Source organism: Triticum urartu, chromosome 5A (assembly GCF_056163025.1).
Source record: "Triticum urartu cultivar PI428250 chromosome 5A, HENAU_Tu73, whole genome shotgun sequence".
In the NCBI taxonomy this organism is placed as follows: Eukaryota; Viridiplantae; Streptophyta; class Magnoliopsida; order Poales; family Poaceae; genus Triticum; species Triticum urartu.
Genome location: NC_141877.1, coordinates 570,388,739 through 570,416,268, shown reverse-complemented (window position 1 = coordinate 570,416,268; position 27,530 = coordinate 570,388,739). Strand labels below are relative to the sequence as shown.

At 46.2% G+C, this 27,530-nt stretch overlaps 2 protein-coding genes, 1 long non-coding RNA gene, 2 other non-coding genes and 4 pseudogenes across 6 annotated transcripts; 1 reads left to right on the top strand and 8 right to left on the bottom strand.

The window, feature by feature from the left end:
- Nucleotides 1–561: 561 nt before the first annotated feature.
- Nucleotides 562–634, bottom strand: TRNAR-ACG (transfer RNA arginine (anticodon ACG)). Its single transcript has one exon. It is a non-coding gene; the product is annotated as a tRNA-Arg (tRNA).
- Nucleotides 635–8,621: 7,987 nt separating this feature from the next.
- LOC125530499 (large ribosomal subunit protein uL13w) lies at nt 8,622–11,034 on the bottom strand. The gene is made up of 4 exons (XM_048694891.2): nt 10,677–11,034; nt 10,464–10,580; nt 10,292–10,379; nt 8,622–8,959 (listed from the first exon to the last, which is right to left on the bottom strand). Exons 1-4 carry the CDS (start codon nt 10,946–10,948, stop codon nt 8,816–8,818), a joined length of 621 nt encoding a protein of 206 aa, XP_048550848.1. The 5' UTR covers nt 10,949–11,034; the 3' UTR covers nt 8,622–8,815.
- On the bottom strand, nt 9,076–9,158 carry LOC125530502 (small nucleolar RNA SNORD24). The gene has a single exon (XR_007292949.1). It is a non-coding gene; the product is annotated as a small nucleolar RNA SNORD24 (small nucleolar RNA).
- On the bottom strand, nt 9,244–9,319 carry LOC125530506 (small nucleolar RNA R12; annotated as a pseudogene).
- LOC125530504 (small nucleolar RNA R12) lies at nt 9,439–9,514 on the bottom strand (annotated as a pseudogene).
- LOC125530505 (small nucleolar RNA R12) lies at nt 9,633–9,708 on the bottom strand (annotated as a pseudogene).
- On the bottom strand, nt 9,850–9,924 carry LOC125530503 (small nucleolar RNA R12; annotated as a pseudogene).
- Nucleotides 11,035–11,150: 116 nt separating the features above from the next.
- LOC125530501 (uncharacterized) lies at nt 11,151–12,338 on the top strand. The gene is made up of 2 exons (XR_007292948.2): nt 11,151–11,822; nt 11,955–12,338. It is a non-coding gene; the product is annotated as an uncharacterized LOC125530501 (long non-coding RNA).
- Nucleotides 12,339–13,655: 1,317 nt separating this feature from the next.
- LOC125530500 (uncharacterized) lies at nt 13,656–18,483 on the bottom strand. Of its 2 annotated transcripts, XM_048694892.2 has the most exons (8): nt 18,171–18,479; nt 17,095–17,417; nt 14,992–16,999; nt 14,810–14,891; nt 14,622–14,688; nt 14,345–14,530; nt 14,190–14,250; nt 13,656–14,092 (listed from the first exon to the last, which is right to left on the bottom strand). In XM_048694892.2, the coding sequence occupies exons 1-8, from the start codon at nt 18,280–18,282 to the stop codon at nt 13,920–13,922; spliced, it is 3,012 nt and encodes a 1,003-aa protein (XP_048550849.2). In that variant the 5' UTR covers nt 18,283–18,479; the 3' UTR covers nt 13,656–13,919. The 2 variants fall into 2 exon arrangements, 1 of the variants encoding a protein (XP_048550849.2); XR_007292947.2 differs by lacking the exon at nt 14,622–14,688 and having other exon boundaries at nt 18,171–18,483.
- Between the last annotated feature and the right edge of the window lie 9,047 nt (nt 18,484–27,530).

Genomic DNA, 27,530 nt, shown 5'->3' with positions numbered 1-27,530 from the left:
AAGAGAGTATTTGCTGATATATATAGCATATATAGAAAAAAATAAAAGCAGGGCCATGTAGCCTTTTTGTTATATATCTAAAAAATAGTGTATCGTTTCCTACACTTACAGCAACTGACGGATAATTGTCAAGATGCGTAATATTTTGGGCGGCAATGGCATGCCTCAAACAGACGATAGATATATTGAGTTGGCTGTCTGTATCACGAAAGTGAAGGATTTTTCTTTTCTTTGTTGAGTTGAGCGAAGGATGGAAGTACTTCCTCCGGTCCTTTTTACTCTGTACATTGAATTTTCTGAAAGTCAAACTTTGCTAAGTTTGACTAAATTTATATTAGAAATTATTAGCATATATAATATCTAATAAATATAATATGAAAACATATTCTAAGATGAATCTAATGATATTGATGTTGTTATGTGAATGTCTAATTTTTTATATAAACTTGGTCAAAGTTGGATGAGATTGACTTCGAACAAATCTAATATGCAGAGTAAAAAGGATCGAAGAGAGTATTTGCTGACATATATAGCATATATAGAAAAAAAATGATTAAAAAACGACTCCGCTGGGGATCGAACCCAGAATCTCTGGTTTCGTAGACCAGCGCCTTATCCATTGGGCCACGGAGTCCTTGATGCTGCTACCTCACATTCCTCCGTCAACACAAATGGCCAGAAAAGTATGCTCAAGGATCGGTTTGATTTAGACATGTGAGATGCTATTGCTATAAATAAATACGATATATAAATATCGGGTGACGTGGCACGCACGTGCGGTTGAATCCGGAGACAGGTAGGCCATCAGCTTTTGATTAGTCGAGTGAAAGCCTGAGTCACGACTCACGCTCGGCACGGTGGCGGCGCGAGTACCACAACCACGTCCACAAGCAACCTATGGAACGGCACTGTGACGTTTTTGATGTAGCTATATCTCCCACGTGTCGAAGCACGACTTAGATGCATAACCGCATTGAAAGCAATGTCGTAAGTGAGGTAATCTTCACACAACCCATGTAATACATAAGGGAAAAGAATACATAGTTGGCTTACAATTACAATCACCACTTCACACAATATATGAATTAAAGTATTACATCAACCAGATACAATCAAGGTCCGACTACGGAACCCAAAATAAAAAAAGACTACCTCAAAAGCTACACAGATCCCCAATCGACCCCAACTGGGCTCCACTACTGATCAACTAGAACGAAACAACACAAAGGGCAAGATCTTCATCGAGCTCCTCCTTGAGCTTGGTTGCGTCATCTGCACGGTTCAACGGCACCTGCAAGCTGGTTTTGGAAGTATCTGTGAGCCACGGGGACTCAGCAATCTCGCACCCTCGCGATCAAGACTATTTAAGCTTATGGGTAAGACAAATGTATGAGGTGGAGCTGCAGCAAGCGACTAACATATATGGTGGCTAACATACGCAAATGAGAGCGAGAAGAGAAGGCAAAGCACGATCGATAAAAGTATGATCAAGAAGTGATCCTAGAACAACCTACGTCAAGCATAACTCCAACACCGTGTTCACTTCCCGGACTTCGCCGGAAAGAGACCATCACGGTTACACACGCAGTTGATTCATTTTAATTAAGTTAAGGTTCAAGTTATCTACAACCGGACATTAACAAATTCCCATCTGCCCATAACCGCGGGCACGACTTTCGAAAGTTCAAATCCCTGCAGGGGTGTCCCAACTTAGCCCATGACAAGCTCTCACGGTCAACGAAGGAATAGACCTCCTCCCGAGACATTCCGATCAGACTCGGTATCCCGGTTCTACAAGGCATCCTCGACAATGGTAAAACAAGTCCAGCAAGACCGCCCGATGCGCCGACATCCTGATAGGAGCTGCACATATCTCGTTCTCAGGGCAACACCGGATGAACACTACGTACAGCTAAAACCAGCCCTCAAGTTTCCCCGAGGTGGCGCCGCAAGTGGCTCTAGTTTGGACCAACACTTAGACAAGCACTGGCCCGGGGGGTTTAAAATAAAGATGACCCTCAGGATGCGCGACTCCCAAGGGAAAAAGGCTAGGTGGCGAATGGTAAAACCAAGGCTGGGCCTTGCTGGAGGAGTTTTATTCAAAGCGAACTGTCAAGGGGTTCCCATTATTACCCAACCGCGTAAGGAACGCAAAATCCGGGAACATAACACCGATATGACGGAAACTAGGGCGGCAAGAGTGGAACAAAACATCAGGCATAAGGCCGAGCCTTCCACCCTTTACCAAGTATATAGATGCATTAATTAAATAAGATATATTGTGATATCCCAACAAAATATCCATGTTTCAACATGGAACAAGCTCCAATCTTCACCTGCAACTAACAACGCTATAAGAGGGGCTGAGCAAAGCGGTAACATAGCCAATCAACGGTTTGCTAGGACAAGGTGGGTTAGGGGCTTGGTTCAACAATATGGGAGGCATGATAAGCAAGTGGTAGGTATCGCAGCATAGGCATAGCAAAAGAGCGAGCATCTAGCAAGCAAAGATAGAAGTGATATCGAGGGTATGGTCATCTTGCCTGAAATCCCGCAAGGAAGAAGAACGAGTCCATGAAGAAGACAAACGGACGTAGACGAACGAATCCTCAAAACACGACGTTACCGGATACAACTCGAAGAAGCATCACCGGAAAGAAGCAAACAACATCGTAAACAAACATCACATAAACATGGAATGATGCACAACGAAGTATGATGCATGTCCGGTTTAAATATGCATGGCATGGCAAAGTGCACAAACAACACTACAAGTTAAGTGGAGCTCAATATGCAACGGGTTGCATATTGACGGAACACCACATCAATTATTTAGTTCTCTCTCGTTTATGTACCCCAACAATATTAAATGTTCTTAACATGGCAAGAGATGAAGCATAAAGAAACTACACATCTAGACAAGGTTAAATGAGGCCGGAAGCAACGAACAACAAATCCGGAAACTCCTCATGTGCATATATTAGGTTAGGTCCTGTTCTGCCCTAAACCATATTTTAGAGTTGTTTAACATGCAAAACAATGTCACCATGATAAACTAGGCAAAATTCTACCCCATTTACATATAAAGTTTATTAAATTTGGAGCTACGGTTAATTAGTTATGAATTAAAGCATTTTAACATGGCATAGGAGCAAATTTAATCAAACAACATTTTAAACATTTCAAACATAGATGAAAGTTGGATATTATGAATCTAGACAAAATTCTAAGCAAGTTTCATATATAATTTATTTAGATCCGATGCGCGGTTGTGAAGTTATTAAATGCATGAAACTAGGGGGGTTTTCTGTAAAACTGCAATCTCCGGAATACTTAGGAAATTGGCAGAACAGAAAAAAAATAGGTTATGGGTCGAAACTGAAGGGCGCAGCATAGCAGAATAGCACACAGCGAGGAACAGGAGGGCGCTGCTCACCATGGGCTTGGCCCGTTGGTGAAGAGGCCGGGCAGGCTGGCTTGGCGCTGGCTGGGCCCAGATGCGCGAGGCGGGGAGGATACGGGCGCGGCGCCCTCTGTTCGACAGAGAAGCAGAGGAGCAGCGGTGCTGGAGCGGCTTGCAGGCGGGCTTGGCGCTGCAGCTTGCCGGTGGTCTCCGGCGAGGGCACCGGGGACAGGGCCCAGCCGGCGGGATCCGGCCGGAACGGGCAAGACGGCGGAGACACGGATCTGGGCGGTTGATATGTCCTGGCGAGGCGACATGGCAGGGGGTCGAGGCTCTCGTGACCCATGGCGGCGATGAAGCAGAGGATCAAGCGGACACTGCGGTGCTCCGACGAAGTTGGGGAGGTCCGGCGCGCGAGGAACGGCGCGGGGAAGGAAGGCTGGCACGGGTCCATGGCGCGGGGCAGGCGAGGATCTCGTCGAGGCGCTGGTGCGGGCAAAGCTCAGCGAGGCCATGGCGCGGATGCTCCTGTCGACAGAGAAACATGAGAACAGAGAGAGATAAGAGAGGGAGAAACGGGAGGAGCTATGCGCTGTGGAGGGCCTGCGGTTCCGAGCGGCTGGCGCGACCTTGAGCAAGGGCGGCGAGGACCATCTGCTGGTTCGGCGAGGAACAACGGGGTCGGGGCGTCCCTCAGCTGCGGGGTGTGGAAGGAGGGGCTCGTGCTCCTGTTTGCTGCACGGGTAGCCACCCCGATCCCGACTGAAACATGCACTGGGCTGCCTGCGGGAGAGCTCGGGAGGACGGGACTCCGCTGGGGCGACAACAGAGGCGAAGCAGCTTGGGTTGGTACATAACTTCGGTGAGTGTGGCCTTGGCCGTGCTTTCTCGGGCAGGAGGTAGGAGAATGATGGTTGGCTGCTGCGATTTGGGCGGCGCGGTAAACCAGGGAGGTGGTCGGAGGCGGATTGAAGAGGTGGATTTGGGAGGGTCGAGGGGAGAAGGTGGTTGGCCCGGTGGGTTTTTGGATCGGGAGGAGATCCCGAGGTGGGATGGTGAGTGGTGGCGGCGGCATGGAATAGGAGGATGGGACAGGTTAGGACTAGGGTTAGTCTCTTTATATAGCATGTTGGATTAGGATAGGGGGTATTCGGTCCGTACGATTATAATCGGACAACCGAGAAAATATATGTTAGGAAGTCCAATTAACAAAAGGGAGATGTTTTGTAGATATTTGGGGATGTTCTGAGTCCAACGGTGACAACTGATCGGGTCGGGTTCGGGACAGTCTCGGACGCGCACGTGAGGGGTCGGTGCACTGCGCAGGAGGGGTTTTCGGACCGAGCGATCGCATCGGACGGCTCCGGACGCGAGGTTGGAGCTTGTGGGCTGTGCAGAAGGCATCAGGCTGAGAGGAGAGAAGAGAGAGAAGCCCGGCGTCTGTTTCCGGAGACCGAAAACGTCCGACGTTAGACCCGGCTATATTGCCGCTATAGTTTAACGGTTGGGCTATCAAACGAGCTCCGAATGCGATGAAACTTGGCAGGCGACCTACTAACAACATAACAACACCACATGCCAACTTTCATCCCATTCCGAGAACATTTTCTGGCCACTTATAAAATACTATTTCGGACATGCCGCGGGCGCGTGCAAGTGTGGTTGGACTCAGAACGGACAACAGAGAGAACTCGGAGAACCCGGACGAATGCAGGTTTTAAAACATGATGATGCAATGCGGATCATGACATGACATGAAATGCATGACACGCAAGCAAAGACAAGGCAACAACAGCGAATAACTGGAGGACACCTGGCACATCGGTCTCGGAGCGTTACAGGCACCCCTCTGCCTTGGGAGTTTATGGAAGCGACGGCGCCCCACTTGCCTCGTGGTGGTGACTTTGCGTGGCCGGATCTACCGTTGCTTCTTTTGATCGAGTGGCTGAGGCCGAAGCGATGGCGTGTTCCAGTGGGAGAGTTGTGGCCGGTTATGTGTGTGGCGCTCGCACTCTCCGGCGGCTCGACGGAAACATCGCAGACCAGTGTTGCCGGTTTTGCTTCGGGTGCAATCTAGTCTGGAATTAAAGGTCAATCGGACGTTGTTAGAGCATCTACAACCCGCATTGTTGCAATAAAAATGCCCCTTTAGGACACGTTTGGACGCGTTCGTGGAGAGGACCCAGTCGCCCATCATGTGTCATTCGCTGCAACCACATACCTCAAATACCATATCTTAAATCCATACTATACCGTGCAACACAAAAGTTATGTACTACCCCACTACTCATCGTCGATGATGTAGACGACCTCCGTGCCTGTGCCGGATGGACCGGCTTCCTGGTGATTGGTCGTCACACGCAACTCCGGCTCCTCATTGGAGTCCAGCTCCGCCAAGGCTTCCTTCAGCTCCACACCCGCCCGACGGAGGTAGTGGTGGTTTGCCTCCATCTCAAGTTGGCTTGCTCCTCCACTTGGCCGACCTCAAGCTCAACCAATGCGTCGCTCATGCCGAATCCGGTAGCCAAAGGCGCTAGATCTGCCTTGCCTTCCTCCTCTTCTTCCTTCCCTGGCTCCGAGTCCTTCATGTTCGTGTCCAGCTCCTCCTTCTCCTTCGGAGAGTCCGAAGGCAAGCCCACCACAATCTGAGCGCCACATCGTGACTGGATCTCTATTAGGAGCTCCAATTGACGCTTCGGAGCATGGTGTAGGTGGTGATCTGCTAGCGGGTCATGGCTACCGACGGATGGCGAGCTTTGAGCGGATTGGGAGTGGGCAGTGGCGGACCCAGGACCCAGGCCGGGGGGGCCTGGGCCCTGGGCGTGAAGAAGCAAAATTGCATTGAGTACAGCATCATGAACACTGTAGTAGCACTCTAGCCATACTATAGCTAGCCTAGGGCCTGGGGCTTAGCCAAATCCTGTGTCCGCCCCTGGGAGTGGCGGTGGGCTGCGAGGGTGGAAATGGAAATGTCTAGGGTTAAGGGGCCGCCGACCGGCTGAAATAGCCGGATTTGGCCCCTGAAGCGGCCCGCCGGAGCGGCAGCATGAATGCGTCTGACTTGGTTTCGACGTGTGTCCTTGAGGGTCTCGCCCGTTAGTCCGACTCTCCCAAGCATGTCCGGGCCTCGCCATACCACCCTAGATACGGGCTAGATAGAAGGGGTATCAGTCAGTCTGGACATATAGGGCTGGTTGAGTAGCCCGGTTGGATCGCGATTTTGTGAAATCACTGACCGAGCCGTCAGCCCATGCGTATAGGCATTTAAGGAGCCCGGTTGTAGATGCTATACGGTCTAAGAGCAAAGCCAACAACTCCCCTATCTCTAAATTAACAACCGTTTACGGGAAGTTGAGGCAAAAAAAACCCTCTCCAACAGTTCTTGTAAAACGACCATATTAGGAGATCCTGTAAAAATGGCATTTTATTTCAGCAGGATTCTTCGTGTATCTTTTTGGCGGGCTAAAATTTCAGCACCTACCACCACGTGCGCCACACCCCTGCCACCGCCCTGATCCTCCCCCCCCCCCCCCCCCCTGCCAAGCCACCACCTGTCCGCCTCTGCCAGGCCAGGTTCCGCGGCGTGATCCCGGTGTGCCGCCGTCTGCTGCTGCCGCGGCCCGGGAGCGCCACCGTCCCTCGTTGCGCGTCTCCTCCTCTGTTGCCTCGCCTCATCCCCTCCTTCGCTGCCCCGCTCCGGCCTTCGTCTCCAAGTCCTAGTTCAAGAAACCAACGCAACAACGGTATTTGAGGAAATTCTTCACCCAAATATTTGTATGTTTGAAAAAAATTGTTTGACAATGAGGTTGATCATAGTTTTTCTTATTGATTGTAGATGAACGCACTTGTTCAAACTTTTTTCGACGACTCGCCATCGGACAAGGATGAAGAAATCAATCTTGTGATGGCTATGTATGCAGACACGATGGCAAACAAGAAGCCGAACTGGGGAGGTTCAGTGCCTGGTCATCTTGTACTCCGTCGGAACAAGCAAGACGGTCACGCGAAGCTATTGGTGACTACTTTGGTGAGAATCTGGTATATGGTGCAAAGACGTTTAGGAGAAGATTCTGAATGTCAATGAGATTGTTCTTATGCATTCAACAAATAAGAAATGCAACTGGTCAACAAGGTCACAATAGTTTGAAAAAATATTGTGAGGCCGTGAAAATGTTTGCATACAGTTAATTCTATTGATGAATGGCAGAGAGTTTGCATTGACAGCTTATTTAAATTAACGAAGTCCATCATTGAGATATTTGGAGAAGAATATATTCGAGCTTCAAATGAAAGGGCACTGCAAGACTTCTTGAGATGGGTGCATCAAAAGGCTTTACAGGAATACTTGAAAGTATCGATTGCATGCATTGGAAATGAAAGCTTTGCCCTACGATATTACATGGACAATTCAAAGGAAAGGTTAAAGATGCAACTATAATTCTAGAACTTGTGGCGTCAAATGACATAGATTTGACATTCATATTTTGATTGTCAGGAGACAAAGAAGCATGTCGAAAGGATGTCGAAAGCATGGTACGAGAATCCTCACTTTGCTAGGAAACAAAGAAACATGTAGACAAGATGTAGAGCGGGGATTTGAGGTTCTCCAAACTCTTTTGCCATTCATGATCCTGCACACTTTTGGCATAAAAAAGGCTTGAGGCCATACCATGACCGCCTGCGTGATATTGCATAGCATGATATGATGACACACCACCAATTCAGCTAGAATGGGGTAATTCCAGAAATTTTGTTAATGCGTCAACGCATGGAGGGCCACACCGATAATGAGCTAGGGCCACAATGATCATGAACTAGTTGAGCATGGAAACATCAGTTATGTTAATGTTGCCTTCAAATTATTATTAAGTATGAGTTCAATGTATAATTGTTTGAATTATTATGATGAGACATATAAATGTGTCATTATTTCAAAAAATATGGGAAGAAGTTTAAGGCCAGCCCCAAAACTAGATTTTTAAGGTAGCTCCAAGAAATCAAGTACACAAATCTTTATCTTTAATATGTGTGCAGTATCCCGCACAAACAGTAGCTTTACTAGAATTTTCATGCCGCTAATCTGATGAGTGAAAAAGAAAGACATGTACAAAGGCAAACACATTACTTCTAACTTTCCAACGATAGGTCAAAGAGACTGCCATGGCTGTAGTAAAGAGAAACAGCCTCAGCAACATATAATCACCTGATAGACATTCACTAGAATCTCCAAATGCACACATTTGATAAACGAAACAGTTCACCAAGTAGAAAATTTCAAATGAGGGTAGCAGAACTGCATGCATAACAAAGGTTTACCAACCAGGTTGTACTATCACAGAGTTACCAAACTACTCAAAGACAAGAGGACAGAGGTTTCCCAAAACTGATGGCGCACGGAAGCTCTAATCTCTCTTAGTATTTGATCGGGGCTAGGATCTCCAGCTGAGTTCCCAACTTCTCCTCGGCCGCCTTCTCGGCCTTGACGCGGAGCTTCGCCAGTTGCTTTCTCCTGTCGTAGGAGACCTTGGCCTTCTCCTTTCTCTTTTCCTCCAGCTCCTGAATACAGGCCAAAGAGTGATGAGAAACAGGGTATGCACATACATCAGCACATAATGAACAAAGCCTGGCAACAGGGGATGTACTGTAATGATAACATTAGTCTAGAACTAAAGAGCCTCAGAGATCTTGGTGGTTGAGATCATCAAGTGGGATAAACCCATCAAGAGTAGCAAATATTTTGATAACATCACAGGCTCAAAGGAAAATAAACCCCAGCAAAACTGTTGAATGAACTGAAACCCAAAACAGAGCAAAATCCATTAAGAGCACAAGATGGCATGGTCTGTCAGAAGTAGCTGGTTGTGATAATCATGAAGTATCAGTGGGAATCCGAACGATTTTCTTCATCACGCAGAAGCATGCAATTGACCGAATAGAACACAAAGAGCAACAAGGTTGTTAACAAAATAAGGAGTGCATGTACGACCCGTAATAAAGCAGTGCAAAAGTGCAAATGTAAGTGAGGAGAAGCCATGATCCGTCAGAAGTAGCTGGTTACACTAATCATGAAATATCAGTGGGAATCCGAACGATTTTCTTCATCACCCAGAATCATGCAACTCAACACAACAGAACACAAGAGCAACAATGTTTGTAACCACTGTAGGAATGCATGTACAGTCAGTGTGAAGGAGTAAATATGTGCAAATGTAATTCAGGAGATGGCATGATCCGTCAGAAGTAGCTGGTTATAATAATCATGTAATATCAGTGGGAATCCGAACGATTTTATTCGTCACTCAGGTCATGCACTCATCAGCCAGTAGAACATAAAAAAGGAGGATTCAAACTGCATTGCTAAAAGGTTTGCAAAAAACAAAGAAAGGAAACTATGGAATAGTCCTAAGGGAGTACAAATGTGCAAATACAATACAAGAGATGGCACGATCCGTCAGAAGTAGCTGGTTGTAATAATCATGAAAATCAGTGGGAATCCGAACGATTTTCTTCATCACTCAGATCATGCACATCTCAGCCAGCAGAACATCACAAGCAAAATACGTTACACAATGATTGCGAGCATGAGCAAACAAAATTCTTCAAAGTATTATGAAGCATGATCTATGACTGGATTCTTAATGGTGGGGATCAGCATAAACATTTTTAAAATGCAGAACAAATAGTTTATCAGCACAAGAGAGTTTATGACATAAGCTGAACCCATATCTATTAGAGTACCAGAAATCAGGTTGAACTTTCATAGAATGATTAGTACAACTAGACCACTTTAGTTTAGCATGACAGAGAAGACTAATCTTAACCCACTGGGAGCAGTCGAACACTAGCAACTATTGAGTACTGAAGAAACAGCACAATGAAACAGCATACCCTGATGGTGTCGGCGTAGTTCCATCCGACCTCCTTGGAGAGCTGGCCGAGGAGGCAGTACCTGTGCCCAGGCTGCAGCCTCAGAACCCTGCAAAACCACAAGCCACGTCAACATCAAACACACATACAAGACGCACGCCAAGATCTAGAAGGCAGTCGAAGGCCGGCGTACTTGAGCGCGTCGGGGATGACCATGCGCTTGGTCCTGTCGTACGGCGGCGGGACGCCCTCGTACGCCTTGAGCCTGGCGAGCGCGGCCTCGCCCCTCGCGGTCTTGTGCGGAATCATACTGCAGAGCGCCACCAAACACGGCATCATCAGTACACGCAAACCCAAATGGATACGGGGACGGATCTAGGCGGCGGCGGCGTCGCCGGCGACGTACCCGCGGATGGTGCGCCAGAGGATCTTGGCCGGGGCGCGGAAGTGGATGGGGCCGTGGGAGGGCTTGGTGTTCATCCGCTTGCGGAGGAAGCGGAGGTACTTCATCTTCTGGCGGACGAGGCCGCCGGACATGCAGATCTCCTCGCAGCGAACCACCACCACGCGCTGCCCGTTGAGCAGCTCCTTGGCGACGATCGAGGCCAGGCGGCCGAGCATGTGGTGGCGGGCGTCCACCACCACGCGCTTGGCGCACACGCCGGAGCCGGACACCATCTCGCCTCTTACCTGGCGGCGGCGGCGCTACTGCTAGGGTTTGGAGTTCGGGGGTGGAGGCGGAATGGAGAGGAGTGCGCCGCTTAGGGTTTCGTATTTATAGATCTCCGCGTTTAGGATGTCTTGCCTGGGCCAGTTGCTGGGCCTGTCCGGTCCGGGCCGCAGTGTTAAATGGGCTAGGGTTATTTAGATTTAAAAGGCTTTATGAGGTTGGAAAAAGTTATTCTTCGCTGACGGGCTTGCTGAATGATTTTGTCTGATATACGTACGGTTGTGGGTTCCGCTAAAAAAAAAACGTACGGCTGTGGGTTAAAAAAAGAAAGGAAAACGCTTGCGTTGGGCGCGCCGGTCGAACGCTTCGGCCGGTTCCGCCCACGCACGCAGCTCCTAGCGATACAAATTGCGACACGTTAGGTGCGAGGGCCCACCTCAGCATCATCCTCCTCCCTTATCTTCCTTCTCGCGCCCGGCCCAGCTTCTTCTCCGCTGCGGCCCCCTCTCCCAAACACGGTGGCAATCCCACCGGAGATAAACTGCCACCACCGCATGTTGGCGACCTGGCAGCAATCTCGCCCAGACAAGGCATCAAATCTCGCTGCCATCTTCCTTCTCCCTACTGCTTGGGAGGAACAAGCCAAACCTTGGACAAGCCACCACAAGGGACCAGCTGCTTTGGGACCCGGCAGCACGAAGGACCTGCCGACGACGTGACCTGCTGCCGCTCGGGGGAGGTTTGCTTCGAGCTGCCAGTGCTCGGAGGCTACCGCACGACCTAGCTGAACAACGGCATCAATGCTACAACCACGTATCAAAAAGCTACAACCACCCTGCAATGATGCTGCAACGCGTGAACACCGGAGCTACAACCAGCAAGGTGTGTCGACAAAGCTACAACCTTTCACCTAAAAAGCTACAACCACATTCTCTAGAGTTTCTACCCGAGTTCGCCGGAGCTGTAGCCAGGCAACGTCGTCATCAGCGAAAATGCTACAATCATCTGTCGCAGGAGCTACAACCGATCTGTGGAGATGCTACAACCACGCACACTGGAGCTGGAACCGGTGAAGTGTCGCCGACTAATGCTACAACCGTTTACGACAATGATACGCCGACGGTGACGACGATGTGTGTTTTTGCTACAACTGGCGGTTGTGAAAGCTACAATCGGCGTCGCTGGAAGCTACATCCGGCCATGGCGTTTTGTAACCGCCGGTTGCAGCTTTTCGTTTGTCGTCCATGGCTTACAGCTCCATAGTTGAAGCTTTTTTCATTGTCGGATGAAGCATTTTTCGTCGCCAGATGAAGCTTTTTTATCACTGGTTGTAACTTTTCTTTGGTTCTTCATAGTTTTCCGTCGTACGAGTTGAAACTTTTTTCATAGCCGGTTGAAGCTTTTTTCGTCAGCGATTGTAGATTTTTCCGTCGTCGGTTGCAGCACTGGGCATCTCCCCCGGCGCTTGATTTTTTTTGTTGCAAGCGGGGATGAGCACCAGCGAGCACACCGGTGAGCACGCCGGTGAGCTCCTGTCATCGCCACCGGAGCTACAATGGTTGCCACGGAAGCTACAAAACCACCCTGCAATGAAGCTACAACTGCAGGGGTGACCGCAGGGGTTGACGAGGATGGCCGCCGAGGGCTGGGACCGGCGACCATGGCGGCCGGCGAGGGCGCCGAGGGTGGCGACAAGAGACAAGGAGGGCAGGCGAGGGGACGGCGACGAGGGAGAACGCGCACAACCGACGAGACGGGGCTCCTTTTTCTCGCGCTCGCGAGAGGAAGAAGATGAGCTAGGCTAGCACGATTTGGTTGGATAAAGATCCGATGGCTCAGGACAGGCCGATCCGACGGCTGGGGTACGACCAGCCGAAACGATTCGGCCGACGCACCGGCGCCCATCATCGCCCTAAAAAAACATGCCAAATGTTGTAAATGAAGTACTCCCTCTATTCATTTTTATAAGGCCTTAAAGATATTTCAGACAATGTGCAAAATAGCCTATTTTCAGTTGTCTGAAATGATTTATAAAAGTGAACGGAGGGAGTACTAAAAATACTCCAAATATTAGTTATGAGTATGTTCTAGCAGAATGAAAATGATGACCTTCAAAAGGACAATGTCATCTGAAATGAAAAACAAATGTGTCGACGGAGGAATTATTTGTACAAAGCTTTTGTCCATAGTTTAAATGGCTAATAATATTAGGAGAAACAAACAGGCTGGTTCAATTTTCTAAACTAAATTATTATTATTTTCTATCATAGATGATAATTTAATTTAATTAAGTTTAAGTTTATGATAGTTGGATTGCGCTATTCTCGTTTGCGTGAACATAGCTTTGCGAGCTTTGATTTCATGTTTGGCAAATTATGTTATGATCTGACTAACTCCTAAAACACACATAGAAACATTGCACGTGTCACAACGATGAATCCATACATGTTTTGTAGATCATAACAAAAAAAAAACATGTAAAAAAGCAGTTCAAACACATGGGACGGTCGTACTCCGCAGCAATACTACTTTTTTAGAAGTGGTGTAGATGTTATCTAGTACTAGATTTTTTTAAGCAATTCAAAACAAATGGGATAAACACTGGAGTAGTACCATTAAGGCTAGCAAGAAAATGGGTACAAGAAATAAAAGAACAACACAGACCCACAGCAATGCCCTGTTAGGAAAAAAACCATAAAAAACTGGAAGAAAAACTGAACAAATACAAGGCGGTGACAAACAATTTTAAGAACTTAAGCCACCGTCTCAAAATTCATTCATATTCACTTGAGATCATCCGTACAAGTTATAACTGTTGGTACCCAAAATCCAATCTTCGATGCACCAACTTTTTCCATAACCCACGGTAAAATTAGTTTGGAGGTCAGGTATACAACAAACATGCTATAACTTCCCCTCATGTCTGAAGAATCAACACAAGATCAGTCTACTAGTCCGCCTCACTACATATTGGGAAGTTCAGGCACAAGTTAATGCGCCATACTCTTTACCAGCTATTTCAGCATAGAAGTCCCAATGTGGATCACTCTGTGTAATAAAAGGTTGACCAAATGGATTATTGCGAACGTAGCACTCAACATCATCTGCAAAAGCGAGTTTCTCCAGATACATGCGAAGATCTCCACCAGGACCTGCTTATCAGGAATTGTAATTTATATGCATCAATAGGCTGTAGCAGTGTAACAGGTCACTAGGTAAGTACATCGACATGAAATGGTGAATGCATACCCAATGAATTGTCGTTCCGGTTAAGATAGCTGAACGGCTGAGGAAAAATGGCAGTATGTGGCTGCATAACATAGGCATGAAAATATGCATTATTCAAATATGGAGATGAAACAGTTAAACAAGACACTGGTATATGAAAACAGCTGAGAAAATACCGGATTACGCAGAGCCTTGTAAGGAGAATCGTCCACAAGTAATGTATTGGAAGGTGAAAATTCCCCCTCCTTCCATGGAAGACCAGGTTCTTCCTTATTCCATAGTTTCTTCAATTCCTTCAGTACTATTGGTTTGTGCACGTTCTCCAGTGTGTTCCGTCCAGTCATTGTGCATTTATCCCTGGCCTGCCCATATGAAGGTCGCAAAACATATTAGGACCAAAATAACATACAATTGAGCATGCCCACCTACCACAGGTTCGTTTATGTTACATACCCAAGAAAACAGTAGGTATGGTTTGAAATCTCTCATAAGGATGTCAACAACAGAATCAACATTTTTCCTAGAAAAATTATAAACCCCACATTAGTAAACATGGAGCAATGAGGATTAATATAAATCCCACGTAAGTAAGCATGGAGCAATGAGGATAAAGTAAAACAAATTAGGATAATAAATCGTACCGTTTCCTTGAGGACCATACACCTAGCTCGAAATTTTTTATGCAGAAGTTGAGAAAATCATCACAGTGAGGCCTTCGGAAGACTGGTAGAAAGGTGTAGTGCTATATTAATATCATCTGTCACAGTTCTATATCTGCATTTTCACAAATAATAATTACGGACAATTGTACAAGTAACTTTACCTAGTTTCCTTCGAACCTTTGCATCAGCCATGTGAGCATTGTGGAAATCTTCATTGATATCCGCAAGAAGGCCATTGAGATCTAGAATAAGAAGCTTTTTCTTCCGAAACCCTGTCAAGGAATCTCTTGGAGGGAAGGACATTCTAAGCTTTTCGCTATATGCCTGAGCTAAATTTGAAGGGCTTATCTGGTCATTGTTGTGATTTGTTGATAAGCAAGTTCGTTCTTTCTCCTGCATTTCATTCTTTACGGTACTGGTATGATCCAAATAGCTTCTTCCAAATCCATGCTCTGAATTCCTCCTGGCGTCTGATCCATACATGTTCATACTGTGATGAACACCTTCCCTAAAGTTAGGGTCTGGTCTTCCTGGCTGAAAGAAGTTTGCACCTTCATTGAATAAATACGACTGGTTCCTCTGAAATCCATGCTCTGAACTCCCCATGGCGCCTGATCCATAGATGTTCATACTGTGATGAACACCTGCCCTAAAGTTAGGGTCTGGCCTTCCTAGCTGAAAGAAGTTTGCACCTTCATCGAATGGATACGACTGGTTCCTCTGAAATCCATGTTCTGAATTCCCCATGGCGCCTGATCCATAGATGTTCCTATTGTGATGAACACCTGCCCTAAAGTTAGGGTCTGGCCTTCCTAGCTGAGAGAAGTTTTCACCTTCATAGAATGGATACGACTGGTTCCTCTGAAATCCATCCTCTGAGTTCCCCATGGTGCCTGATCCATAGATATTCATATTGTGACGAACACCTGCCCTGAAGTTAGGGTCTGGCCTTCCTAGCTGAAAGAAGTTTGCACCTTCATCAAATGGATAAGACCGGTTCCTCTGAAATCCATGCTCCGAATTCTCCATGGCGCCTGATCCATAGATGTTCATACTGTGATGAACACCTACCCTAAAGTTAGGGTCAGCCCTTCTTAGCTGAAAGAAGTCTGCACCTTCATTGAATGAATACGACCGGTTCCTCTGCAACCCATACTCTGAATTCCCCATGCCTCCTGATCCATACATGTCCATACTGTGATGAACACCTGCCCTTAAGTTAGGGTCTTCCCTTCCTAGCGGAAAGAAGTTTCTACCTTCACTGAATGGATGTGACTGGTTCCTCTGAAATTCATACTCTGAATTCCCCATGCCTCCTGATCCATAGATGTTCCTACGGTGATGAACATCTGCCCTAAAGTTACGGTCTGCGTTTCCTCTCTGAAAGAAGTTTGCGCCTTCATTGAATGGATACGACTGGTTCTTCTGATTTTCAGATGGTAAGACCTTTTCTATTCCAGCACTATTAACTGATGTATGAAGAATAGCTTCTCTGATATGTTTACCGGACCCGAAATTCTTGTGCTCTTCTGCGATGTTAGGCTGGGAAACATGATCAGAAGGTTTGGTAACATCTTCACTAACTGCACTCCGATAAACTTTTTCTTCAGTTGATGAATGTAGGCAGTTGGTCTTCACATCTGCATCAACTATAACACCTTGAAGTGGCATCAGAGACACATTACTGCTTGCCAGTTGGCTGGAGTGAAGCACGGATGAATCCAAGGATGTTGCAACATTCTCAGTTTCTTTCTCTTTAAGTGAACCAGGCAGAACTTCATCAAAGTTCTTTTGAATGGTACTGTCTACATTCAAATTTCCCCCATCCGTGGTCTCTGCGTTAAGTACTGTGAATGAGTTTGTCAGGGATACATCATCTGGATTTTTCTTTAGCCTCAAACCCATGCATTTAGGAGCTTCTGCATTGTTCTCAGTAACCATCGACGTCAAACAAGAGGTACCAGCGCTAGTTGGCAAAGAAATATCATGTGAAGTGCTTGTGTTATGAACATGATTGCTATTCTCTTTTCCTCTGCTTCTATTCTTTTGCTTCTTCTCATCCTTCAAGCTGCTAGAGTTAAGAGAAGATCTGTTATTGTTTTCCTTCAATTCTTCTGAGATCCCTGCCAAATCGGCATTCTTCCTGTCTTCACATGCTGGATCCTCGTTCTGAAATCGATATTAACATTAGCGTTTCAAAGGGGATATTAACACTAGTACTTCCCACTTCCTGGTATGCTGCAATAATTACGAAAGCAACTTACATCAGATTTCTTCAAGAACTTGCTCCTTGCATCTTTAGTTTCCACCACAGAGATGTCACGTGCGTGAGATTTGCTGCCGGCACTAGGAGCATGTACTGCCTCTTTATTTCCAGGCTGAAAATTCCTCTTCCTTGTCCCATCTGAGTTTGCTGCCTGCTTGGAGGTAGTCTGCACTAAACTTTCACCCAAATGTTCTTCCGAAATCCAGGGTGAATGTGAATCTCCTCGAGTCGAAGTGGAGGTGTCATTGTTATTCTCCGGATTGCTAATAGCTGTGTCATGTAGTCCTCCTTGAGCATCAGCTTGTGTACTGTCAGTAGTGTCTGCAAATTAAGAGCAATTGAATGATGAGCCTGTCCTTATTCAACTATTATTAAATCTGAAATTCCCCAACCCAAGGTTGAAGGTCAGGTAAAAAAAGTACTATCACAACACAAGTAAACAACCGACATGCCCCTTTTTTTGTCCTGTGTCGTTTTGTACTCCCTAACGCTCTTATATTTCTTTACGGAGGGAGTATTAGATATTAGAAGATGTTAAGCTGGATCAAAATAAAAGTTCTCGCCTCATGTCTTACCACTTCCGTTTTACAGCACGCGCGTTAATCGGGGGTACCGCTGCTCCCGGGATCATTGATCCTAGCTAACATCTGCGAAGTCGTGTAACGTTGTTAAGTTTCTGTATTTCTGTCAGTAGGTTCTCTGGTTGTGGCTGATAACTGAAGGAGATGTTTAGCTGATCGCCAACTATAACGCAACAGAAAGAAAAAAACAGAGCAATAGCAAAAACAGAAAGGCTATCCTACGAAACAAGAAAGGGAAACAGGAAAAAGCAAGACCGTACACTCGTCCCACTTCAGTAGCTTACACGGCTTCACAAAATGTTGGCTGACTTGTTCGAACCGATCGAATTACTCGTCTATCTAGGACAACTATGAGACCGGGAGCAGCAATACCGCAGACAGATTAACGCGGCGTCCTGTGAAACGGAAACGAAACTTTTTCTGCGATTATCGCGACGGCAATGGTCGGAGGCAAGCACAAAACCCTCCTCCTGTCGGCCGCGCGGAGTCGTACCTGTGACGGGAGCGGCGCTGGCGGTGGCGGTGGCGGTGGCAGGGGCGCCCGGCTCCTCCGATGCGTCCGGGGGCCTCGACGGCGGGCTCGCCGCGGGCGGGGGCGGATCCATCCGGATCTGACGTCGGAGCGGAATGGAGAAGCGGGACAGAGATGCGAGGGGACGGGAGGGACGAGGAGGCCCAAAAAGCGCGTGCTGGCAGAGGCGGTCAGGAGGAGGCAAGAGGAGTGACGACGACGCCTCTTTTGGTGTGCAGCCTTGGCCTCGTGCTCTACCAAAGTCGTACCAATGGCGGAGCCGGAGCAGGTGTGTCGCCACCGGTTTGAATTGACCGCTCTGGTCTCTGGGTCCGGGCTGACCGAGGCTCCCGTGGGGCCGACTCGGGTGTAGTACGAACCGTTCTCGTGCCAGGAATTTCAGAAAAAAGGGACATGTTTTTTAGGTTTTTTGTTGGTTGTTGGTTTTGCAATAAAAATACGAGATGCCCACTTGGTTCGCACGGTAGAGGAGTTGTGTGGTGCACATCTCATGCCAAATAGCTAAATGGTACACGCCAACCCAAGATATACGAGATACGATCTGATTCATTGTCATAAAAATACAATTAAGGTATGCCATTTTTAAAAAAAAAAATTCTCAACGAGCTGCCACGGGTTTAAATTGTAGGCATGCATCATGAAGATGAAAATACGATAAAAGCTTTAGCGGGGAAAGAGTTAGAGTGATAATTGAAGGGTGCACAAAGCGGTCGATGGATCCTATGTATGCACGATATATAGTTGAGTCTGAATTAATATAGTGTAAGGGTATCTTCAACGCGGCACTCAAACCGCTCGTAACCGTCCGGACAAAGCGGTCCTCACGGTACCCCATCGGTTCATGACCGGTTTGCATGTCCGTTTTTTCACAAACCGGAAGCAAATTAGGTGGGGCTTTACGGGGTATCCGGATCGCAGCTACGCAGGACTCCAACATCTCCGGCCCACCCAAAACCCCGCCCCGACACTGCGTCTCCATCCTTTCCTCTTTCTCCGCATCCGCTTCCTCCCTTGTTGCCGCCATCGTTGTACCACCCCGCCCGCCCGCCAAGCCCTCCTAGACCTCCATCGCTACATGCGGTCGCCATGCCGCTTGTCCTCCGCCGTCAGTCCAAATCTCTCGTCCGTCTGCCCCGCATGTACCATCCGCTCTATGGGGGTCACCACACACGACAAGTATTTGGTGAAATGCCAGTGCTATTTTTTTTGTCCTTTCTTTGAAGCAATGGATTCGTATATGGAGTACAGATATGAGCACTGCGTGAGTCGCCCGACGAGGAGGATTATGCCGATGAAAGGACGATGGTGTAGGGGGTCCTTGCAAATGCGGAGCTTGCGAAAGAGCATGTTCTCAACTTCAAGGGATCGATCAAGGGTCATCGAGTGCTGAAAGTGCAACTATCCCTTGGTGGTTTTGGTAATTCGTAACAACATATAGCTCATTGAGCTAATACTATTTTAAGATAAATATTTCAGGAAAGCTGAATGATTGGCATGGCATAGATTAGAAATGTGGACCCTTCAAGATGCTAAGGACAAAGAATTGGCTCAAGCTCAAAAGCTCAAGACTCTGCATTTTACTTTTAGTGATCCAAGATCACATTGAGTCCATAGGAAAGCCAATACTATTAAAAGGGGATGAGGTGTTGCTTAATGGCTTACTTGCTCAAAGTGCTTAGTGATATGCTCCAAAGCCCTCAACCACTTTCTCATATCCACCTATGTCCCAAACCAAAAGTCAAATTCGGCCCCACCAAAATTTTCCATCCGGCGCCACCGAGTTCTCTAGATATAGTCATTGCCACAAACCCTAATCAATTCGGTCACACCGATGGGATCTCGGTCTCACCGAGAGGGGATTGCAAACTCTCTATTTCCCTTCGTAACGTTTCGGTCTAACCGAGATGAGCGATCGGTCCCACTGAGTTCGCAATGCAAACTCTCTGTTTCCCCTTCGTAACGTTCCGGTCCAACCGAAATGAGCGAATCGGTCCCACCGAGTTTGCCTGACCAACTCTCTGTTTGCTTATTACCAAAATCGGTCCCACTGAGTTTATATAATCGGTCTCACCGAGATTAGGTTATGCCCTAACCCTAATGAAATCGGTCTCACCGAGTTGACATGTCAGTCCCACCGAAAGTCCTAACGTTCACATTTAACTGAATCGGTCTGACCGAGTTTTCTGATTCGGTCTCACCGAGTTTGGTAAATTGTGTGTAACGGTTAGATTTTGTGTGGAGGCTATATATACCCCTCCACCCACTCTTCATTTAGGGAGAGAGCCATCAGAACATGCCTACACTTTCATCATACATTTTCTAAGAGAGAACCACCTACACTTGTGTTGAGGTCAAGATATTCCATTCCAACCACATAAATCTTGATCTCTAGCCTTTCCCAAGTTGCTTTCCACTCAAATCATCTTTCCACCAAATCCAATCCTATGAGAGAGAGTTGAGTGTTGGGGAGACTATCTTTTGAAGCACAAGAGTAAGGAGTTCATCATCAACACACCATCTATTACCTTTTGGAGAGTGGTGTCTCCTAGATTGGTTAGGTGTCACTTGGGAGCCTCCGTCAAGATTGTGGAGTTGAACGAAGGAGTTTGTACGGGCAAGGAGATCGCCTACTTCGTGAAGATCTACCCTAGTGAGGCAAGTCCTTCATGGGCGATGGCCATGGTGGGATAGACAAGGTTGCTTCTTCGTGGACCCTTCATGGGTGGAGCCCTCCGTGGAATCGCGTAACCATTACCCTTCGTGGGTTGAAGTCTCCATCAATGTGGATGTACGATAGCACCACCTATCGGAACCACACCAAAAATCTCCGTGTCTACATTGCGTTTGCTCCCTCCAAACTCCTCCATTTACCTTCATGTGCAATGTTTTACATTCCGCTGCTATACTCTTAGACTTGCATGTGTAGGTTGTTTACTTGACTAGTGCTAAGTTGCTAAAATCTGCCAAGACTTAAAATTGGGAAAATGCTAAATTTTTATTTTATCAAGTAGTCTAATCACCCCCCCTCTAGACATACTTTCCATCCTACAAATGGTATCAGAGCTTTGGTCTCCATTTGCCTTGATTTCCATAGCTTTTGGTGATCATAGCCTTGGTTTCACAACCTAGGAGAGTATGGCGTCTAGCGAGGGAAATTACCACCGTAGAGGTCCTTACTTTGATGGTACAAATTTTGCTAGTTGGAAGCATAAGATGAAAATGCATATTCTTGGACATAACCCCGCCGTTTGGGCTATTGTGTGTATTGGCTTGCAAGGTGAATTCTTTGATGGGAGAGAACCGAACCATGAAGCTAGCGCGGAAGAGTTGAAGATGCTACAATATAATGCTCAAGCTTGTGATATTCTCTTCAACGGATTGTGCCCCAAAGAATTCAACAAAATCAGCGTCTTGAGAACGCAAAGGAAATTTGGGATACTTTCATTGATATGCACAAAGGTACCAACTCCGTCAAGGAATCCAAATTGGATGTGCTTCGAATTCAACTTGACAATTTCAAAATGAAGAATGGTGAAGGTGTCGCTGAAATGTACTCTAGGCTTGCTCTCATCACAAATGAGATTGCCGGCTTAGGAAGTGAAGAGATGACCGATAGATTCATCATCAAGAAGATCCCAAGAGCCTTGGATGGAAAATATGATACAATGTGCACATTGATCCAAATGATGCCCAATTACAAAGATCTCAAGCCAACGGAAGTCCTTGGAAGAATTGTTGCTCATGAGATGTCACTCAAGGATAAGGAAGAGTTTCACAACAAGTCAAGTGGTGCTTACAAAGCCTCATGTGATGCTCCCACATAATCAAGTGAGAAACAAGCCTTCAATGAAGAATTGAGCCTAATGGTGAAGAATTTCAACAAGTTATACAAGAGTAGAAGCAAGGAAAGAAGTTCCAAGTCAAGGTCCTACAATGACAAAAGATCTTCAAGTCGTGAACGTAATTGCTACAATTGTGGAAGACTCAAACACTACTCAAATGAGTGCATGGCTCCCTACAAAAGAAGAGAAGATTCTCCCAAAAGAAGAAGTAGAAGAGAAGAATCACCACCAAGAGAGAGGAGTAGAGATGACCATTGTGAACGAAGAACATCACGGAAGAGCAAGGATTCGGAAAGGAAGGACAAATCATCAAGGATCTACACAAAACGAAGACATCAAGCTCATGTTGGTGAATGGGTATCTGGCTTCGACCCGACAATCACTCCGAGAGAAGTTATCACTCCGACTCCGAATATACTCAAGATGAAGGTGTTGCCGGTCTAACACTTGTGTCAACCAACTCCTAAGACATATTTGAGTCACCAAATGAAGGAATTGGAAGGTGCTTCATGGCTAAAGGCCCAAAGGTATCACACCCCGAGTATGTTGATTTCAATAGTGATGAAGATGACTTGCTAGGTGATGATGATTTACTTGTTGACAATTCTAGTGATGAAAACTATGATGAATGTGCTATTAATCATGCTAATCAAGATAAAACGAATGACGATGATAAGAAGGAGATTGAGCGTCTAACTAAAGAACTAAACACTCTTAAGTTAGCTCATGAAACTACCTTGGAAAATCATCGAGAGCTTTTAAAGACTCATGAGAAGTTACGCTTCGAAAAGCTCAACCTTGAGCAAGAGCATGGGTTCTTAAAAGTGATCAATGATGATCTTTGCAAGAAAAGTTCTTACATTGCCAAGCGTTTAATCTTGTCTACTTACATGCCACAAGTTAAATCTAACAACAAGAGTAAGAAAGATTCTTCTTCTAGTAGTAACAATAATCATGCCAAAATCAATGATGTTGCTTCTAGTAGTTCTCTTGATTCCACTAATGATTCTCTTAGCCAAGTTACACTTGAGCAAGAAAATATCTTATTGAAGGGAATTATAGACAAATGTGTTTACAAGAGCCTTGCCGGAAGTAAGAAATTTGAGGAAATTGTACGTAAGCAAGGAAGACACCGGAAGAATCAAGGTGTTGGTTTTGAACGAAAGTTCAATGCCAATGGAGTTGAGTGGGAAGAAGATCAATACCCCAAGACGAAGTTTGTTCCTCAACAAGAGAAGTATGATCCTACTTCTTTCCAAGGAACACAAGCTCAAGATGATCTTCCACCACAAGACCACAAGCAAAAAGGCAAGGACAAGCTTCAAGAGAAGATTGATGCATTTGAGGAAGCTCCCAAAGCCTTGGTCAAGTGGGTTCCCAATACTACATCAAGTTTTACTTCATCAAGTACGACTACAACCCCAAGGATTCCCATCAAGATGGTGTGGATCCCGAAGAAAAAGAACTAGATAGTTCTTGAGGGTGACTCCGCCAACATACTTCACTCATATCATTTTGGCAAGGACAAGTGCAAACAACTTCCATATCTTGCACTAGTTCAAGGAGTCACAAACCCTCTTGTTGGTAAGACAAGGGACAAGGTAGCCTAATGCTTTCATGGACATCATCCTATGTGAACATCACTCTATGTCTATGGATATCCTTGTTTGTTCCTTGTGGGACTAACCTGTGTAGGTATTGAAAGTGCAACTCACTCCAATGGATTGCTCCAAATGATCTACATCAACATTGAGCATCTACATCCTCAACACCTACATGAAGTCATCATCGACAAAACCCAAGGTTAGTTCATCCCTCTTAGGGGGGATATCACATCTAGGGGGAGCTTTACTCTAATCAATTGAGCTAAAGCAGCTCTAACAATGTGAACACAACAATGCTTTATGTAAAAGTGGTAACCCAACTTGTGCTTAAACGATGAGTATGACCTATGATCAAATGTTCTCATTTGACTCCTAAGTCAATATACTCATATATAGATGACCTAGTCATCACCAAATTGCTTGATAGATGCTAGAGTGTTTGTGCATGCTCTGCCACATATTTCATTTGCCATTTTATTGTGTGAGCATGTTGGTTGCATATTTTACTCATTTGAGGACATCCACTTGTTGTTTTGATTGTTTGGCATTTTCTCTTTTGCCAAGTAGATGAACAAGAATGCCTAAGAACCTCCTCTAGCTATCTATGCTTTTCTCGTCTCAAACTCTATTCATGCTACATCACAAAGTTTGATCAAGTCAGATTCGAACCACTTTGTGTGAGGAGCACTCGGAGTCCCCGATTCATCATAGACTTAAACTTCCAAAACCTCTTTGTGCATTTCGGTATGACCGAGTTATCCACTTCGGTCACACCGAGTTCACTAAGTTGATCTAGGTGCAACCGATTTGAATTTTTCGGTCACACCGAGTTGCAGTAACCGCTCGCGGTTCTGCATCTCGGTGCCACCGAGTTGTTCCACTCGGTCACACCGACAGGGTCGGGATATCCCTGCTGAAAGAGAGAGTTGCAAAATTTCTGCACTTTGTGATGCTCATCCACTCTACCTCATCTACATCTATTCACATGGTCTGATGTCAGTAAGTTTGCAAAGATGCCTGATCAGAGTGACAGTCAGAACAGGTCTGAGGAACATGTGCAGCTGAGTGAGGGTTCAGATCCCTCAAGCACTTCTGATGATGGCAGTAGGAGCACTGTGAAGGAAATATGCCCTAGAGGCAATAATAAAGTTATTATTTATTTCCTTATATCATGATAAATGTTTATTATTCATGCTAGAATTGTATTACCGGAAACATAATACATGTGTGAATACATAGACAAACAGAGTGTCACTAGTATGCCTCTATTTGACTAGCTCATTGATCAAAGATGGTTATGTTTCCTAACCATAGGCATGAGTTGTCATTTGATTAACGGGATCACATCATTAGGAGGATGATGTGATTGACTTGACCCATTCTGTTAGCATAGCACTTGATCATTTAGTTTGTTGCTATTGCTTTCTTCATGACTTATACATGTTCCTATGACTATGAGATTATGCAACTCCCGTTTACCGGAGGAACACTTTGTGTGCCACCAAACGTCACAACGTAACTGGGTGATTATAAAGGTGCTCTACAGGTGTCTCCAAAAGTACTTGTTGGGTTGGCGTATTTCGAGATTAGGATTTGTCACTCCGATTGTCGGAGAGGTATCTCTGGGCCCACTCGGTAATGCACATCACTATAAGCCTTGCAAGCATTGCAACTAATGAGTTAGTTGCGGGATGATGTATTACGGAACGAGTAAAGAGACTTGCCGGTAACGAGATTGAACTAGGTATTGAGATACCGACGATTGAATCTCGGGCAAGTAACATACCGATGACAAAAGGGAACAACGTATGTTGTTATGCGGTCTGACCGATAAAGATCTTCGTAGAATATGTAGGAGCCAATATGGGCATCCAGGTCCAGCTATTGGTTATTGACAAGAGAGGTGTCTCGGTCATGTCTACATAGTTCTCGAACCCGTAGGGTCCGCATGCTTAACGTTCGTTGATGATATAGCACTATGAGTTATGTATGTTGGTGACCGAATGTTGTTTGGAGTTTTGGATGAGATCACGGATATGACGAGGAACTCCGGAATGGTCCGGAAGTAAAGATTGATATGTGGATAGTAGTGTTTGATCTCCGGAAGGGTTTCGGAATTCACCGGAAGGGGTTCCGGATGTTTCCCGAAATGTTTGGGCACGAGAACACTTTATCTGGGCCAAAGGGGAAAGCCCACGAGGCTTTTGGAAAGTGCAAAAGGAAGTTTTGCGGAGACCAGAGGCTAGACGCCAGGAACCCTGGCGTCTAGGGGGTAGACGCCGGGAACCCTGGCGTCTAGCCCTGGAGTCCGAGAAGGACTCTTGCCTTTCGGGTGAAACCGACTTTGAGGAGGCTTTTACTCCAAGTTTCGACCCCAGGGCTCAACATATAAATAGAGGGGTAGGGCTAGCACCAAAGATAGATGAAGAAACACCAAGCCGTGTGTCGGCAACCCCGTCCCCTCTAGTTTATCCTCCGTCATAGTTTTCGTAGTGCTTAGGCGAAGCCCTGCGAAGATTGTTCTTCACCAACACCGTCACCACGCCGTCGTGCTGCCGGAACTCATCTACTACTTCGCCCCTCTTGCTGGATCGAGAAGGCGAGGACGTCACCGAGCCGAACGTGTGCAGAACTCGGAGGTGTCGTGCTTTCGGTGCTTGGATCGGTCGGATCGTGAAGACATACAACTACATCAACTGCGTTGATATAACGCTTCCGGTAACGGTCTACGAGTGTACGTAGACAACACTCTCCCCTCTCGTTGCTATGCATCACCATGATCTTGCGTGTGCGCAGATTTTTTTTTTTTGAAATTACTACGTTCCCCAACAGTGGCATCCGAGCCTAGGTTTTATGCGTTGATGTTGTGCACGAGTAGAACACAAGTGAGTTGTGGGTGATATAAGTCATACTGCTTACTAGCATGTCATACTTTGGTTCGGCGGTATTGTTGGATGAAGCGGCCCGGACCGACATTACGCGTACGCTTACGCGAGACTGGTTCTACCGATGTGCTTTGCACACAGGTGGCTGGCGGGTGTCAGTTTCTCCAACTTTAGTTGAACCGAGTGTGGCTACGCCCGGTCCTTGCGAAGGTTAAAACAACACCAACTTGACGAACTATCGTTGTGGTTTTGATGCGTAGGTAAGAACGGTTCTTGCTAAGCCCAGTAGCAGCCACGTAAAACTTGCAACAACAAAGTAGAGGACGTCTAACTTGTTTTTGCAGGGCATGTTGTGATGTGATATGGTCAAGACATGATGCTAAATTTTATTGTATGAGATGATCATGTTTTGTAACCGAGTTATCGGCAACTGGCAGGAGCCATATGGTTGTCGCTTTATTGTATGCAATGCAATCACCCTGTAATGCTTTACTTTATCACTAAGCGGTAGCGATAGTCGTGGAAGCATAAGATTGGCGAGACGACAACGATGCTACGATGGAGATCAAGGTGTCGCACCGGTGACGATGGTGATCATGAAGGTGCTTCGGAGATGGAGATCACAAGCACAAGATGATGATGGCCATATCATATCACTTATATTGATTGCATGTGATGTTTATCTTTTATGCATCTTATATTGCTTTGATTGACGGTAGAATTATAAGATGATCTCTCACTAAATTTCAAGATAAAAGTGTTCTCCCTGAGTATGCACCATTGCCAAAGTTCGTCGTGCCCAGACACCACGTGATGATCGGGTGTGATAAGCTCTATGTCCATCTACAACGGGTGCAAGCCAGTTTTTGCACACGCAGAATACTCAGGTTAAACTTGACGAGCCTAGCATATGCAGATATGGCCTCAAAACACTGAGACCGAAAGGTCGAGCGTGAATCATATAGTAGATATGATCAACATATTGATGTT

What these genes read in the sequence shown, in the direction of transcription:
- LOC125530499 (XM_048694891.2), bottom strand. Translation starts at nt 10,948, where the DNA reads ATGGTGTCCGGCTCCGGCGTGTGCGCCAAGCGCGTGGTGGTGGACGCC. An exon ending in GTCATCCCCGACGCGCTCAA is followed by an intron (nt 10,380 to 10,463) that starts GTACGCCGGCCT and finishes GTGGTTTTGCAG; the next exon opens with GGTTCTGAGGCTGCAGCCTG. An exon ending in ACTACGCCGACACCATCAGG is followed by an intron (nt 8,960 to 10,291) that starts GTATGCTGTTTC and finishes GCCTGTATTCAG; the next exon opens with GAGCTGGAGGAAAAGAGAAA.
- LOC125530500 (XM_048694892.2), bottom strand. Translation starts at nt 18,282, where the DNA reads ATGGATCCGCCCCCGCCCGCGGCGAGCCCGCCGTCGAGGCCCCCGGAC. An exon ending in GTATGGTCCTCAAGGAAACG is followed by an intron (nt 14,689 to 14,809) that starts GTACGATTTATT and finishes TAATTTTTCTAG; the next exon opens with GAAAAATGTTGATTCTGTTG. An exon ending in CATACCTACTGTTTTCTTGG is followed by an intron (nt 14,531 to 14,621) that starts GTATGTAACATA and finishes TCATATGGGCAG; the next exon opens with GCCAGGGATAAATGCACAAT.